The sequence below is a fragment of the Ochotona princeps genome, chromosome 9 (assembly GCF_030435755.1).
Source record: "Ochotona princeps isolate mOchPri1 chromosome 9, mOchPri1.hap1, whole genome shotgun sequence".
NCBI classification, from domain to species: domain Eukaryota; kingdom Metazoa; phylum Chordata; class Mammalia; order Lagomorpha; family Ochotonidae; genus Ochotona; species Ochotona princeps.
Genome location: NC_080840.1, coordinates 7,009,432 through 7,027,105, shown reverse-complemented (window position 1 = coordinate 7,027,105; position 17,674 = coordinate 7,009,432). Strand labels below are relative to the sequence as shown.

Here is a 17,674-nt window from a genome sequence, read left to right as displayed (position 1 = left end):
AAGACACTGTCCTTTTTTATATTTTGTTCTTAAAAGGACATTCTCTTTATAATCATTTTAAAATTATTTTTTATTATTGTTTTATGATACAGTACATAGGTTCTGGGATTTCCCCAAGGATTTCCCCTACAGTTCATAAGTTCTGCGATTTCTGTTCCCCTCCCCAAGCTCGTATCCTCCCCCCTTATATTTCCCCTCTAGTATTACAATGAGTGTTCCTTCATGAATAATCATAAGTCAATCATGCTGACACTGCAGTGTTTCCAGACATTGTGGGCATGGACAATGTCAGAGAGCCCAGCATCCTACAGGATATTGTCAACTGTTTCACTGGGAATCCCTTTTTGGTCTGGATTCATAGAGACATACTGCACTTTGTCTCCACATCTTAACATGTCAGCCTCCACTGTGATTATTTATTAAACTCTACATTTTTATTTTATTTTCTGTATTTGTGATATTTTAACAATAAGATTTTGCGTTTTTCAGTGGCTGTTTTGCCTATTTTAGAGTGGCAGGAATCCACAAAGCACAGAAATCTCAGCTGTCTTCATTTCTCCAGGGGCTAGACGGAATACATAATGACTGAATAAACAGATAGACAGGACACAGTGATACATCCGTAAGTACACTCATGGATTCATAGGCTGACTACTATGATCAACTTCAGCAGTTACAAATGACCAAGGAGTGGACTACACAACATTGAGAATTTGCTGTGTTCTTTATAAAGAAACACAGCCTCTTATTATTTAAGTCACTTGAAGAAGTAAGTAGAACTATAGAGATAAAAACAGTTTTAAAAATCAACCTCAGGCACACAAACCAACCACCTCTTGCCTAGTACATTTCCTCTAGCGTTTACTCTCTAATGCAACACCATCTCTGCCATTATCACATTAGACCCTCTACAAAATACTGGGTCAGAAATTCTGGACCTCAGCCAGAGTGGAAAAGCCGCAGAGATCTGAAAGAGTCATTACCGTAAAACTCAATCAGCAACTACTTTTTGAAGACTTTTGGGGAAAAGATGGTCTCTTGAGTAAACATTACTGGAAAAACTGGATGTCCCCACATGAAAGAATACATTCGGACCCATATCTCACACCACACACAATTATCCACTTAAAATGTAATGAAGACCTAAGTATGAGACCTGAAACCATAAAATTCCAAGAAGAAAACGGATATTAGCCTTGGCAATAATTTTATTTTTCATCATCACACCAAGAATCTCAGACAACAGAACAAAAATAAGCAAGTGGGACTACATGAAACCACGAAGTTTCAGAAACACGTGGGAGTACACTAAACTGAGACATTTTTGCATAACAAAAGAAACAACCAACCAACAACCAACCGGATGAAAAGGCAACCTACAGATTTGGAGACAATGTTTCTAAAACATGTATCTGATATGTATTCCTTACATATCCAAAACATGTAAGTTATCCACGTGACTCTATAGAAAAGCCATAAAGACCTAATTTCTTTTTCAAAAATGGGCAAGAAATTTGAATAGAAATTTTTCCAGTCTACAGCCATACCACCCTGAATGCGCCTGACCTCGTCTGATCTCGGAAGCTAAGCAGGGTCGGGCTTGGTTAGTTTCTGGAAGAGAGAAATTTTTCCAAAGATACATTTTAAATTACTAAAAATATATAGGAAATGGTATCTAAAATAGCATATATATGTACATAAAATAAGTTGATGAACTTTATTTATTCTATCAATGATTGCCTACTCTGTATTAGTTCTTTTTCCATCACCAAGATGAAATAACTAAGAATGAGTACTTAATAAGAAAACAGGCTTATTCAGTTCATACTTATGAAAGTGTGGGACAGGGCACCAGTGACTGCTCAGCTCTGAGAGGAATCTCCTGGTGGATGGAATTACATTGGCAAGAGAGCATGCAAGAAGCAGACACCACACGGTGAGACAGCAGAGCAGCACGGGATTCTTGATAACTTCATGAATTCTTTCTGAGTCCAGGGTCCCTAAGACCCAGAAACACCTCCCATGGATCCCGCTTCTAATAGAGTCCACTGTTTCTGGACCAAGCTTCCAACACAGGGACACTTAGGGGACCCAGCACATCTAGGCCATGATACCTGTAGTTACCAGCAAACTGTTGAACTGTGACTGTGGGGCAAATGATGAATGGTTGCAACATTATGTTGAATGCTGAGAGTGAATGTATTTGTTTCAAATTGCTTTGACCATATACATGCATTATTATTTAATAAAAGCAGATCTGCAAGGGGTAGGTGCAATCATTGATACGAGCTCCTCACAGAATTCTCTAGTGAAGACAAATGTTTGCAAGCCACTGTTTATAAAGCGTGAAAGGGGTAACTTTTCCTCCAGTGAGTCTGTTCTCCATCAAATTTCCCATTCCTTTCTCTTTCAACTGCCAATGTTTGCAAAGGAAAGGCAAATTAATATAATTTTCATGAACATACTGTAATTACAAGGGAAAACTGAGAATTTTTTTTAAAATCACACAGCCAAATTAAAATGTTTCTTCTCAATTATCCAGTTGCTCCTTCCCTTCCAATACAATCTTTGGTTCCAAATAGATTGCAAGCCGGACGATTTCCAGATACTCAGCTTGGAGACAGTCATCAGAGGCATTCCGAAGTAAGTTGTCAATTTTTGGGAAACCTAGATCAGAGAAAGGAGAACAGAAATGCATAATCCATCCGCACACACAGGAAATGCAGTGTGTAATCACGGTGTGCACTCACACCCACACAGCTAGCTTAAGTCATCACAACTAGAAATAGGAAACTCAACTTAGAACAGTTCTTGGATTTTGCCTCAGTAGTTCCGAGTGCTCTCATTTGGCTGTGCAAGGCCAAATAGGCTTCAGTCCCCAAACCCAGGTTGGTATGTAGTTAAAACTTCCACTCTATGTATGTCTCTTGTGGCTTGCACTATATGTGGTTAACACACAGACTTCCCCATATTGTATTACCTAAGATTTACTCACTCGCCAAGTTTGTGAACACAGTCTTTCAGATAGCAGAGACAGCAGACAGCACCTTGTTACAGTGGAGGAATAAATGCCCAGAAGGCACACTGTAAATGCTGACACACTATTTGTCCTGCTGGAAGCTTGTGGTGGTGACCTTTATTTGCAAAGGACACTTAGGGAAATGGTGAATAGGAACTCCATATACTCACAGGCTTTAAATTTAACAAGGAAGGCAGCTGAATGATCACATTGAGGTGTAAAAAACTCTGAAGTGCCTGCATGGTGCAAGATTATGGAGGGAGAGAAGACTTCAGTAGTAATGCTTCTTTAACCAAATTCAGGGTTTGTCCTCCACCACCTCAGATCCTCATCACCAACTGATGGAAGATTTCGGATACATTCCTACACTTGATATTAATAAACATGTCTTGGCTTGTTACCTTCTGGATATGTTATATAAGAGAGAGGATATGCTCTATAAGAGAGTACTGCAAAAATTTGAACCTATAGGCACAGAGCCTGGTCTATATAGTAAGTACTTCAAGGAATGATGCAGCAAATACATTCACTTGCATGAATATTTATGGAGTACATACTATTTTCAAGGTCTTCGATTAGATACAGAAAAAAACCTCAATAGTCCTTGTGCTCACCAGTCTTAAATTGAAGAGTGTTTGCATATGAGGCCGATTGGGCAGGAAACAGAAAGAATCTGAGCAGCATGCGAACAAGAAAAGAACAAGTTCAAGCGGATACACGAATGATCCAAGGTGAGATTTTATTTCGTAAACAGGCTGTAGAAATAACATCCTGGTGTAATCACTTTGAGGAGAGAACAAGCAAGGGTTTCCAAGCAGAGGAAGGGGATGAAAAAGAAACAGATGCTGTAACCCCAACACGTAGGATATTGCTGCGACAGGTGGATCTTCCTGTCTGTAGTCCCACCCCTCCTGGTCTGGGGAAAACCTTCCTACTGATGCTCAACTCTCCACCTTACCAAATTAAAATCCAGCTTCACCTCACCCTTTACATGTCTATTCCTCTCATCAGACTTTGAGATCTTGAGGCTAACAATGTGTCCTGGCATTGTGACCTTGGTACCTGGTAATGGCATCTCATTAATGGCAGAGGTTCCATCAGTGTCTGTTCACTGACCTGGAGATCTTAAATAGTGCAGAACAAACACATTTGCAAGTTTGAGTAGGCTAAGCAATGCCAGTTTAGAAAATAAAGGTAAAGATTTAGAAATTATATTTCCAAAATTCTCATGCTTAATGTGACAAGATATCCAGTGCAGCCGCGCAGAAGCTTTGACTTTGGCGGGCTAGCATTGGGACTCAGATACGCACCATTTCCAAATAGGCTCCTCAGTCGATTCTAGAACAGTTAGTTCCCATCCAAACTTTGAGAAACTGCTCCTCATAAGGACTAATTATCTTTTCTATTGATTGCAAATACTAATCTTAAGACCAAGAAAGAGGAGATTTATACCACCTGTCTCAAGAACAGTAGCAATGTCTTCACTTCTAAAAGTCAGATTTTAAATAGCTTTTTTTTTAAAAAAAGATTTATTTATTTTTATGGCAAAGTCAGATATACAGAGAGGAGGAGAGACAGAGAGGAACATCTTCCGTCTGATGAGTCACTCCCCAAGTGACCACAATGGCTGGTGCTGCGCTGATCCAAAGCCAGGAGCCAGGAGCCAGGAACTTTCTGCAGGTCTCCCACGTGGGTGCAGGCCCCCAAGGCTTTGGCCTGTCCTTGACTGCCTTCCCAGGCCACAAGCAGGGAGCTGCATGTGGAGTGGAGCTGCCGGGATCAGAACTGGTGCCCATACGGGATGTTGGAGCTTTCAAGGTGAAGGCTTTAGCCACTAGGCCACCGTGCTGGGCCCTTAAAGGCTTTTGGGGTAAAATTTTTTTGGCAAGACATTGTCAGGGAGACTGATGTGTCTCATCAGCATACAAGGCTGAGCCCCCATGCAAACCTGTAGTGTATGTCATATACGTCATGCCTCTAAGCCCCACTCAGCGCCAAAAGAAGCCGGGGGCTGGGGCAGGGAAATGGATATCTTAAGAGCTTTAAACAAACTCATTAACTTCTTTATTATTATTATTATTTTTAATTAATTTATTTTTTATGATACAATTCCATAGGCTCCTGGTATGTCCCTTTTCCCAGCCCCAATTCCCCACCACCACCACCTAGTTCCCCTATATCATTACTAAAGTATAGTTCTTCATACACAGTCATATGTCCATCATTGTGAGCATGGACAATGGCAGACAGTTCAGCATCCTATTGTCAAGATATAGTAAACAGTTTCATTGTAAGTCCATCTTTGTCTGGAAGTAGAAACGCATACTGCATTGTATCCTCACATCTAGATATGATAGCCTCCATTTCACAGCTACTGTACATCCCTTAAATGAAAAGTCATAATACAAAATCAGCAATAGGAAGAAAAATAGAAATTTACAATGCCATGAAGTTAAATAACACGTTGTTAGATATGACAGTCTCCATTACACAGATACTATACATCCCTTTAAATGAAAAGCCACAAAACAAAATCAACATCAGGGAGAAAAAAGAAATTAACAACACCTTGAAGTTAAATAACATGCTACTAAATGACTAACATGCAGCTGAAGAAAAGAAAATGAATAACCTTCTTGAAGAAAATGATGCCACTGTATGATCTACGAGTCACTGAAGAATTTAATCAGAAGAAACTGTTTTGAAGAGATGAAACGAACAGAAAACATCAAAACCCATGCAATATAGTTTCTGCCGATTTTTGTTGGTGAAATATGTCTCTTCTAGACAACAGATATATGGGTTTTGTGTTTTAATCCAGTCTACTAATCATGACGTTTGATTGAGCTCAAGACATTTTGTGATCAGGGTTAGTACGTATGGGAGATACTTTGGTCCTGTCATTTTAGGAATGGGTTGTTCATTGGTTTAGTCTTCTGTTGTCATTTTACTGGGATGTTCTTCCCATTTGCCTTTGGTTTTGTTTGGTGCTACTCCTCTTCTCTGTCAAGAGACCATCTTGAAGTATCATTTGTAGGGCAGGTTTGGAAGAGGCAAATTCTTTTAACTTTTCTTTACTGTGGAACAATTTTATCTCATTTTCAATGATAAAAGAAAGCTTTGCTGGATGTATTATCCTGGGCCGACATTTTTTTTCTTTTAGAATCTGGAATATGTCCCTTCATTCTCTTCTGGCCTGTAGAGTTTCCTGTGAGAGATCTCCTGTGAGCTTAATTGGCATTCCTTTATATGTCAATTGATTTTTTCACGTGCACATTTAAGGATCTTTTCCTTATGTTCAATTGAAGGGAGCTTGATGATCATGTGTCTTGGTGAAGATTGTTTTTTATCAGGCCTATTGGGAGTTCTGTGCCCTTCCTGGATCTTGTTTCCCAATTCTTTCTCTAGATGAGGGAAATTTTCCTTTATTATTTTATTAAATACATTTGCAAACTCACCTTCTTTTTCTGCACCTTCTGGGACTCCCATAACTGTTACATTTGGCCTTTTAATAGTGTCTTTCAATTCTTGAATTTTTTTTTTGGCCTGACCCAGCTCTGCTTCCAGCTTTTTGTTTGCTTCCCCCTGGTGACAGGAGATCTTCTAATTCTGAGATTCTTTCTTCTGCTTGCTTCATTGTATGTTGGTGACTCTCCACTGTATTTTTAATTTGCTCTACTGTGTTCTTAATTTCTGATATATCAGCCTTGATTTGCTTTATTGTTGCTATTGCTTGTGTAAAATATTCCTTAAATTGTTTGAACTCTTGTATGTGCTTCTCATTGTTGATTAGAAGCTTTATAATGCGTTTTCTGAATTCTGTGTCCCCCATTTTCTCGATGTCTTCCTCAAATCTGAGGTTGGCAAAGGCCTTTGCTCCTTTGCAGGGAAGTTTTCAGTAATATTCATTGTGCTTTTGTCTCTTGTTCTTGGTCATTGTGCTTCTAGTTATCAGAATCTTCTCCTTGGGGCAGGTTTCTAAGCTGTGTCACCCACAGATCTACAGTTTGATTTTACTATTGCCGTTGGTACACAACTTTTTGCTTGCAGCCACTTGTGCCACTCTATCCAGCAAGTTCCAGGTCTGGGTTCTTATGTTAGATTTACACAAAGACCTCTGTAGCCCCAACTCCTGGCTTACCAGTCTCCAATTCCTGTGCTATCATGCTGAGGCTGCCCTGTTGTCTGTACAACCTTTCTCCCACTTCCGGTTGGAGCAGGTTCCAGGATTAGGGAGACACCAGGTGTCCTACATAGCTAGGTTGTTGGTGGTGCTGATCTTGTAGGAATCTGTTGGCTGTTAGTTCTGGGTGTCACACGGACCTATTTTGACCCATATGATGCCACAGTCAGTATTATTTTCCTGTGGGACCAGTGCAATCCATGGAACTCAGTGAGTTCTTGCGAGCTCAGCACATGTGCAGTTCACTGTTGTCCCCTGTAGTCCTAAAGCTTTTGCCACAATGTACAAAACGGTGCCTGACATGCCTACCAGAGTTGTTGATCTGCTGTCTGTCAGGTCTGAAGGCTACCCAGACCTGTCTTGGGTGGAACTTGTAGAATATCCAGTTGCTGCAGTTCACTGAGTCAGAAATGAGTTCACTCCCAGTTCAGTGTATGCTCAGTCTTTTTCCCTTGCCTTTGCCACCTTAGGCAAAATGGTGCCCAATTCGGCTCTAGGGGGCTGACTGGGCTGTGAAATCCACCCTGTTCTTGCACTGTCCATCTGGGATCTGCTGCTCTGTCTCTCTCCTGGTCAAATCAAACGGGCCAGCAGGATGGGCGGTTCTTTGTCTTGGTTCACCTCCCAAACTCCCAGTGAAGGTCCCTTCCCACCTGGTTGCTGGTGGAGTTCTGGCTGCTGGTGGAGTTCAGATCGCAGTTAGCTGAATGCAGCTGGTGTATCAGTCACTGCAACACCACATCGTTGTGTCCGCTGCTTTCCTGTGTCTGTCAGTCTCCAGGTACCCCTCTGCTGTTGTTCTGTCCTCTCCTATTTCCTGGAACGTGTCCTCTCTTCTTCATCCTGATTAAATGTTTTTCCGTCCGTTTAAACGTGTCCTTACCCTATTCTGCGATCTTGATTCTCTCATTAACTTCTAAAAGGGTTAAGAATAAGCATTTCTTGGGTAGCCTTCAGACCCAAATATTTTGCTATACCAGTGCCTGCTTCCCAAACTGGGATGCCTACAACTTATGGAAAGTATCCTTCAAAGTGTTGGTAAATCACTGTTACCTGAAGTGACATACAAAATAAATCTTCACTAAACTATTTTTCATTTCAGAATTAACACAAAGATTTTATCAACAGGAAAGCACAGTGTTGAGAGCAAATTAATCTGAACTGTGAACGACAGTCTTCAGGCCATAGACACTGTCTGTCAGCCACAGGAAATTAGCACCATCCAGCTCACGACAGCATGTTTGTTTCTGTTTGCAGACTGTTTGAAATTCTGGAAGCATCTTACTTACAGCTCAGTAGTTCTTTGAATTATGCTGAGCCACATCGGTCAGCACATGGTGGCTCCTTAAGGGAATAAGAGAGGGAAGAGAAATTCCAGTTTGTAACTGAGATCATTTCATGGGTAGTTTCTCAGCCATTTAGGAAACTCAAAAAGAAAGGTATCTTCATATGGGTATTTCATAGAAAGCCCAGTTTCTTTTAAAGGCTTTGAAATAAATATAGTTTCCTAATCATTTCCTTAATCCTATTGCCTTCAAGATTAAATCTGTTTATGTGGATATAATAATCTGGGAGGGAGAAAGCGGGAACAGATACTTTTCTTCAGGGCAGATGTTCAGGACAGTCCTGCAAGTACTCTACTGCTGCCCTCTGTTACGGAGCAGAGCCCTGCACACATCCCAGGTGGCTGCCATCTTTATGCATCACGCAGGCAACACTCACCTAGTGCAGGTGGCAGCTCTGAAACTGCCAGCAAGGCTGAGAAGCAATGGTTTGATAACATCTTGAGTGAAAAAGAGAAAACACATTTTTAAGTTTTTGAATGACTGAGGTTCAAATAAAATAGAAAAATCCGAGCAACACTTTGGGAAACAGCTACTTACAAGTTAGGGTGATCACCACAGAGCCTGCCAAGACACCAGCTAATATCCCTCCCACGAAGCATCTGAAACAACAGGACTGCATAGATTAGCATACTACTTACGCCTTTCCAACACAAAGACTTCTCATTTCAAGGTTCACTATAAAACTACAAATAATGATAGTGTGGGATTGACAAAAGACGGACAAACAGACCAACAGAGGAGAAGAAAGAGCCCAGAAATAACTCCCATAGATACAGTAAATTGATTTTAACATAGGTACAGAAGTAGTTTGATGGAAAAAGGATATTCTTTTCAACAATAGTATTGGAACTATTAGACATTCACATGCAAATCAGCTTGTACCTATCCATTACGTCTTCCATGAAATCCAGCTTGGAGTGGGTCATGGACACACAATGTAAGCCACAAAGTTTTTAGAAGAAAACTTTAGGTGAGAAAGGGCATGACATTTCTATTTGATGTTGTTTGTCACTATGCCACTAAACACATGAACATGACCCTTGAACATTTGGTAAACTGGACTTTACCAAAATTCATTAAAGGAGAAGCATAAAATAATGTATAACAAAACTACATATTAACACATGTTTTTAAACCACACATATCCAATGTTTCTATCTCATAGTTGTTAATCATGCACAGCTTAGAATTCTTTATTGTTTTACATTCTTGTGTGTACATGCTCTGCATTTCCCACTACTTTTTCATCATTACACCTTTCTCTACTGTGTTTCACAACTATACATCATTCTGTTATGTAGACAGACTACATAACATTAATTTAGTTACCCTGGCCACAATTCATGGATGTCTGGGTTGTTTCTATTTTTTTGCTACCACTAAACCTATGTCTATGTACCCACAAGTGCTAAAAACAATCCTAGAAATACAGAAAAAATTTGGAAGACTCATACTTTACAATTTCAGAATTTAACTAAAACATATGTAAAAGAATGAAGTTGAGCTCTTATCCTACACCATATACAAAAATTAATTCAGAAGAAATTTAAAACCTCAATGTTTAAACTTTAAAGCATGTGCAACAAAATACCAAGGAAATCTTCATGACAATGGATACCAAAGTACATGATCAATAGAGTGAAAATCAGCTGGATGATCCAGAGAAACTATTCACAAATCATAAACTGAATTCATATACCAAACAACACAACAACCAAAATGTAAACATTATATGTCCAATAAGTACATGAGATTGGCAACACCAATAGCCATCATGGAAACAAAAAGGAAAATCCTAATGAGATACCATTCTATACCCAGCTTGGTGGCTGTGGTCAGATGGACCAACAATAGCAGCTGTCAAAAATGAGGAAACTTTGGATCCTTCATGTGATGGTTTGGAGTGGTTTGTCTCCAAAGGATTCGTGTGCTGGTGGCTTGTTCCCCAGTATGATGGACCATTAAGAGATATGGCCTACTGAAAGGTGAATAAGTCATCGGGGCATCACTGTCACTAGGAATTGACTTCTGATCTCATGGAGTGAGTTCTCATGAGAGAGTTGTTACAGAAAGAGAAAGAATGGTCCCTCTCTGTTCATTGGATTCCTGTTTTGTCCTTTGAGTTTGATTTGTCCTCCACTCCCACCATTATGTCATCCATCACATTATGATGGATGGAACCAAAAAGACCTTTACTAGCTTTCATTTGTTTGCCCATGCTCTCAACCCCCAAAACCATGGGTAAAATACTTCTCTTTCCTCAATAAAGTATTTTGTTATGGCAACAGAAAATAGATGAATATACTCATAAATTGCTGGTGGGAATGTAAAATGGTTCAGATTTTTTTTTTTGAAATCCCATTCTTAGAGAAATTAAAACAAGCAACTACGTGCAAAACAAAAACTGTGTACACTGCTGTTCATAGCAACGTTTACTCCCAATAGCCAAAGGTGGAAACAAGCCAAATGCCCATCGGCTGAATGGATCAACAAAATGTGGTCAATCAACACAAAGGAATTTTGCTCAATAATAAATCAAAGAAATGAAGTTGTGCATGCCACAACATGGATGAACTTGGAAATATCATGTGAAGCGATCAAAATCAGAGGTCAAAGACTACCTGTATGTGATTCTGCCTGTAGGAACATTCTAGAACAGACAAACACTGACACAGAAATTAGTTCAGGGTTTTTAGGAAGCGAAGGAGGGAGAATGGAGAGCAATTGCTAGTGGGTGCATGGTTTCTGTTTCCAGATATTAAACTCCCTCTGAACTAGATATTGATAATCAATTTGTGTGCATAGTAAATATCACTAAGAATCACACTTTCAAAAACAATTATCTAGTCTTACAAAAATGCATTGAACAGCATTTTACAGATGTGAACCAAAGCATATTCTAAGTGTATGTGCAAGATAAATTTGAGAAATGTTATGGCCAAGTCAAAGTTGATGTGAAAATCTGGATTTGATGGAAACTGCCAAATTGCGATATCTAGGGATTTTCAGCCAAATTGTCGGAACATGCTCCCAGCAAGGGAGCGTGTGGGCTGCTTAACAACCTTGGCAGAAATAACAGCAACAACAAAGCACATTATCAAATATTTAAATTTTTGCCATTTGAGTGTGAGTTTGTGTACTAGGGTACATTAAAATTGGTGTTTTTCAATTCTATCTCCAAAATAGAAATAATTGAAAAGAGATTATAAATAAATGCAAAAGAGAATGGAAAATATCATCAAAAAAATTTACCACCCAGAAGTACCTATTGCTAATTTTTGATGTATATTCTTTCAGAGAATTTTCACATGCATTTACAAAACTTTTTGTTTAAACTGGGCTACAACTTAGTGCGCAATAAGTGTACGACGAAGCATAAAACGGGTACACTTGGGTGCTTTTGACAGACCTCTGTAATGAGTGAGAGAATATCCCCAATACTCCTTTGTTCTCCCTTATGGTCTATGCGCCACGAATTCGCCACTATTCTTATATGTATAACAACTCGTTAGTTTTTGCATTTTCTTGAGTTATCTTTCAGTACACATTTGCATATCCACACATGAGCATACATATGCATGTATATAACCCTTGTACATGAGTGTGTGTAGCATTCAAGTTGGTCTGTCCTGTTTCAACTACTTAAATGTGAGAAGCATCCATGTTCTTGCCCATATCAATAGCTCATCTTAAACTAGTCTTGCTTATATAATCTCTATTTAGAATAATTAAATATATGGAGAAATTGCAAAATCTGACAGAGGGTTCTTATGGGCCCTCTGCCACTCACCAACTTTCTCTATTATCAGAATCTTAACATTACAAATTTCCCATTTGGAACAAAGAATCCACATGGGAGCATCACTATCATCTCATCTCTGCATGCCTTCTGAGGTTTTCTGTCTTTTCTAATGATTTTTTCTGCTCCAAGATGCCATCCTCCAGGTCATCATTTCCCTTTGGGTTCCTCTGGGCAGTGACAATACATCAGACTCTTCTTGCATAGACGGCCTTGACCATCTGGAGGGGCATACTGCTCTCACAAAAAAAGTGTTTGGCCCCTCCCTTTTTCTGCTGTTTTCCTTGTGATTAAACTACAGTTTGGAAAGCAGTAGATGAAATTGCTATGCCCATGGCAGGCATGTGGTCAGTGCCAGGCAGCCCTGATGCCAACCTTGCTCACATGAGATGACGCTGGGAAACTCAGCCTCAGTAAAGCTATATTTCCTTTCCGTTTCCATATTGTGCTCTTTGGACACGAGTTCCACCTCCTAAGCAGAGGAGTACTCACATTGATTACCACATTAGGAAGAAGGAAACACCCTGCCAATAACCCTGTGAAGAAGGTTTCCTGTTCCTGCAAGTTTGGGAAACAGGAAGCTATCCTGCTTCCTCACTGAACTATTTCCTAAGCGTTTATTATGATAGGGCACACTATGTTCTTCTAACTTTAGACTTACAATGTGGGATTCTACAGATTTATTTTTAGCGATGAGACTCTCCCCCCATACTTTTGTTCTTTTGGTCCTGTTGTGATCTAAAAATGCTTCTCAAACCTCCCAATTATCTGGGACGCTTGTTTTAAAATACGAATTCTCACCAGATCTAAATCCCTAAATTAGCATCTCCAGTGATGGGAGCTAACGCTGAGGATTTAAAAAGCAGCCCCTCAAACTAATGCTAAGGTGCTCAACCCTCAAGACAAGGGACCTGAGAGCGAGAAGCATTTGCTGACCAGAGGTCAAGGACCTCAAAATTTCAGCACAGTTCTGTTCCCCTTCGTCTCCTACATCCAATCAAATCTCAATGAGTCCTTGGCAGAGGGCAGAGCAGTGAGGGACACACCCAGTGTCTATGCCAACGGGTAACTTATTCTCTTGTGAATAAAGATAGATCTTAAACATGGAAACAAGAGAGCATTCACTATGTCAGGTGCTGAAAAGTGCTTGGAAGTGAAGGGGGATATGTTTGGGTAGAAAGAGCAGCAACCTTTGTACAGGGTCTTTGGGGAATGCTCTTCTGTGATGTGACATTTAAATAGAACGAAGAAAGGCATGTGTTACAATGTTACCTGGAGATGTGTTCTAGGAGTCACTAGTAAATGCCAAGGCCTGGGGTGAGCTCAGCACAGAAAGGGCTCCTTCACTGTCCTGGAGACTTGGGCCAGAAAGGCAGAGGAAGGACAAGGCAAGGATGTGGGCAAGGCTAGTGCAAAAACATGCCTGCCCTCAGGCACGAGCAGCCTGTACTCTGGGGGCTGCATGGCTTCCTCAGCCTATTTTATGATGTTGGGACAAAACAAAAGTACAAGGGAAAAGGTGAAGTCTCAGCAGGCATTCCCAGTCCTCTCCTGGGGACCTCAGATGCCTTTGAACTCCAGTGAAGGGCATTTAGACTCTGCAATGCCATGCAAATCACCAGCATTTTAAACACAGGGTAAGATATGGTAAAGTCCAATTTTGAGCAAGACTCTGCGTGCTTTGTGAAAGACCATGGAAGGACAGCAGTGAAAGAAAGAGGGGCACTTACCAAGACCAACAAACGAACCAGTCTAAGTCACAGAGTGCCTTAAAATGCTCTGTAGGATAAGGCCAGGACCCATCCATGCATTCCAGCCTCACTAACTAGGAAACAGCATTGCATGGGAATAAAGTCTGAGTTACCTTGCACAGGCAGAAATGATTAAGCATGCAGCAAACACGATAGCCTGAAAGGAGACCACTCGCAGTGAGCTGGATTCTAATGGGAAGAAAAAAATAAATGAGTTAGACATCATTGCTCATCAAACCCTTATGGAATAGTATAGCCATACTAATACTCTTCTTGAGCCAAATAATATATATATTAGTATATATATGTTAGCATATATTATATATTAGTATATATAATATATTAGTATATATTATTAGGTTTTTTCTTTTGAGATATATATATATATATATATATATATATATATATATATATATATATATATACCAAATCAAGCAATTTGTTGTAAATAAGAAGATTAAATTGCTTAATGTTATCTAGGTCTATTCATCTGAAAACTTTTTGCAAATAATCAGTTTTGTCTACAGCTACAAAACTCCACATACACTTCTTAACTAGTATGGGCCTTGCCTTTGGATCCAAAGCTGTGGAAAGGCTTTGTAGAGTTGATACTAATGGACTCAATGGAACCACGGAGATGATGCTGCAAGAAGAAGGCCTAACATTTGCAGCATGCCTCTCAGTGCCTCCACATAGTAGCCCATTGAGTCAATGCAGCAATCCTGTGTGCGGTGGGTACCATTACTTTCAGTGTGCAAATAAGTAACCTGAGAGAAAGGATGAAAGTATTTGAGGTACAGCTATGAGGTGCCAGAGCCAAGATATGAAAAATCACATCTAGACAGAACATAATGTTTTGTCTGAAGTGGAGCCCAGAAAGCCAGTTGCAACTTTGCATAGTGGAAGTCTCTGAAGGCCTCGAAAGAAAACACATATCATTGAATATTTGTCCTTGCAAAACCCTTTGTGATCAGCCAAATATTTCAGTGTTATTAAATCATGGTGGAAAATGGCTGCAAACCCTCTGAAAGTTATAAACACAGGCGCTAAACCAATTAATAACTGGAGTACTACCCTCTTCACCTAAAATCAATCAGAACTGGCTTAAGGGTTACTACATAGAGACAGGAAGAAAGTATAAACACATTTCAACAAAACCTTTGCCAAATGCTTCAAAGGCTCGATCATGCAGTGGTTGTTTCAAATCTGGAATGGTGTTATGCTATGAATGCGATTACTTTTTGCTATTTCTGCTATGAATGACAATTGAATCACCTAACGAAACCTACTTAGCCCATAATGTGGGTGGAAAACTGAAGATTGAATCCCAAAATACAGCAGGAGGAAATTATGTCACTGCAAATGCACAGTGTTTCAGGCACACTGTGAATTAAATAAGTTATTGTGGGTTCAATTAAATACACAATATCCTTTTAAAATGTGCTTCTATTTTTAATCTTTCCTGATTTCAAGTGGAATTTGGAAAACATCTCTTCACAGAAATAAATCTAGGTAGAAAAGCTGTAGAGATCTTGGACTTGGATACTGAAGTGCAAATGGGTTTAACTTTGAACTCTAACAATGTGCATCCTGTGTGAATTCAGATGAGTTAGGCACTGACTCCCTTCAAGTAGCTGCCCACTTTATTGCCGATTTTTGACTGGGTTCAAGTATCACCTCCTTCAGGAGGCCCACCCTGATTGTCCTGACCTTGCCAGGTCACTAGCTGTTCTCTCCCTGCAATCCCACTATATGTTGTTCTCATTTCTGTCAGTGATCTTACCAAACCAAGCTAAAATCCATTTTGTACTAAATTAAAACTTATTTGTTGAGAACAGTGCATTTCCTGTGCTGTGGGGACACCACCCACGTTTTCCCTGGGGAACCCCCTGTCTTTCTCAGTGCACTGGCTGGGTGGAGTAACAGACTTCCGCTGATTTCCCTCACAGCACTGAACCAATTCCCATGCTTTGGAATTCTGTGAACTTGCCAACAAGGTGATCAGTTCTGTCAGGAGGATAGGACCCTGCCCGAACCAACAGAACTCAATCTTAATCTTGTCATAATGCAGAAAGGTCCCTTCCTGCCAGACGGGAAATGAGAAAGCTACAGACCCAGAGCCACCTGCCACCACCAAGCAGAGAAGTTCCTTTAAAGAACAACGCTACTGCAGAAGACAAGAGACACCTAAAGGCACAGACCAAGAGCACCTTTGACTCTGTGCCTGGAATTTTCACCAATATGAGCCATTAAGTTCTATTACTTATTATTACATGGTAAATTGGTTTTCACAGTGGAATTCAGAAAGTCTTGTCCAATGTAGATGTTGCTGTGTGTGTATCTACCTGCTTCGCACCTGGAGCAGAACACACACTCCGAACTGACGTGTGAAGGACGTCTGGGAAGAGGACGCTTTGTCTACCTAGAGCCTCATAGTCCACTGAAAAGTGGAGATTGGGTGAGGCTCTTGAGGAAGAGTAGGAGTAACTTCAGTGAGCAGCAGGTAGAACAGATGGGAGAGACACTCCAAACACTGCAAAAAGCACGCACTGTGTTTGCAGGGAATTTTGCAAGAAACACTGGGACTCAGCTACTCATCTGACCCACTTGAATCCCAACATTCTTATCTGTACGGGGGTAGAGGTGGGGGAATACACTTATCACTGGCCGGCCACAGTCACACAGCATCCACTCTGCACCAGGCACAGCTACAGTGTGGAGTACACAAATGACCTTGACCTCACCCAGCAGCTTAACGCAGGAGCTCAAAGTCTGACAGGGGAGATCAGGTAAACATGCTACATCAATGCAGATAATGGGTATGACAGAGGCAGCACCTGGGAGCTAGAGGCATGACGCGAAGGGTGGGCTCCCTGAAGGAGGTGCTGCTAAAGTCTCTTACATGTTGAAAACCTGGAAACTTCATTTGTTTCACTCTCTATCCCACGTTCTACACCAAACATGCTGCTTACACTTTCTTTCCAGTACAACTATTAAATACACGTCAAAGGCTTTACAGTTCTCTTTGTAGGTGTTGGGATAACAAAGTGTCTTTGATGGCTTTATTATACAAGGGGAAATGCTAAGTGTTGGAGAATTTGGTTAATCCTCTTCTGTGGTGGTACACAGAGTTCCCACTGACAAGCAGAGAGATAGGCTTTGGATCTTGGCAGGCTGATAGTGTCAGCTCTCATTATCTTGATGCAATGCTGCACCCAAACATGATTCATCTGATATTAGCAAACTAGAGGAAAAGGGTTCACTTGCTGAACTTGTTCCAGATCAACCCATTTATATTTTTGACTCCTCCCGGTCAAGGACATAGCATTAAAAATGCTATTTGTTTTGCTCTTTCTTTACTTTTCTTTTTTCAGAGTGCATCAAATACACAGGCAAGTACAGAGTAAAGTTAACAGGCACCTGTGTACTTTCTATTAAAGCTCATCATCTTACCCAGTGTCAAGGATTCCTAAAAATGATAAAATGCTGAAGACTCGGTGCTTCTGATGCCTACTATCCAGCCACCTCCTCTGTGAACAGCTCACTGAGGTCTTGCCCAAGCTGGCACGGGTTCAC

General features: G+C 40.4%; 1 protein-coding gene across 6 annotated transcripts in view; it reads right to left on the bottom strand.

Annotated features, from left to right (window-relative positions):
- TMEM71 (transmembrane protein 71) overlaps positions 1-17,674 on the bottom strand; it is a 192,513-nt gene that overhangs the window by 149,541 nt on the left and 25,298 nt on the right. For 2 of the 6 annotated variants that reach the window (XM_058668469.1, XM_058668470.1), the window contains exons 7-9: positions 14,212-14,287; positions 9,086-9,147; positions 2,503-2,667 (exon numbers count right to left, since the gene is read on the bottom strand). In XM_058668469.1, the coding sequence (XP_058524452.1) occupies positions 2,531-2,667; positions 9,086-9,147; positions 14,212-14,287 (275 nt within the window). In that variant the 3' untranslated portion in view covers positions 2,503-2,530. Of the gene's footprint in view, positions 1-2,502; positions 2,668-8,491; positions 8,547-8,924; positions 8,986-9,085; positions 9,148-14,211; positions 14,288-15,274; positions 16,632-17,674 lie in introns of those variants that run through there. The other 4 variants (XM_058668471.1, XM_058668472.1, XM_058668473.1 and 1 more) reach the window with 4 other exon arrangements.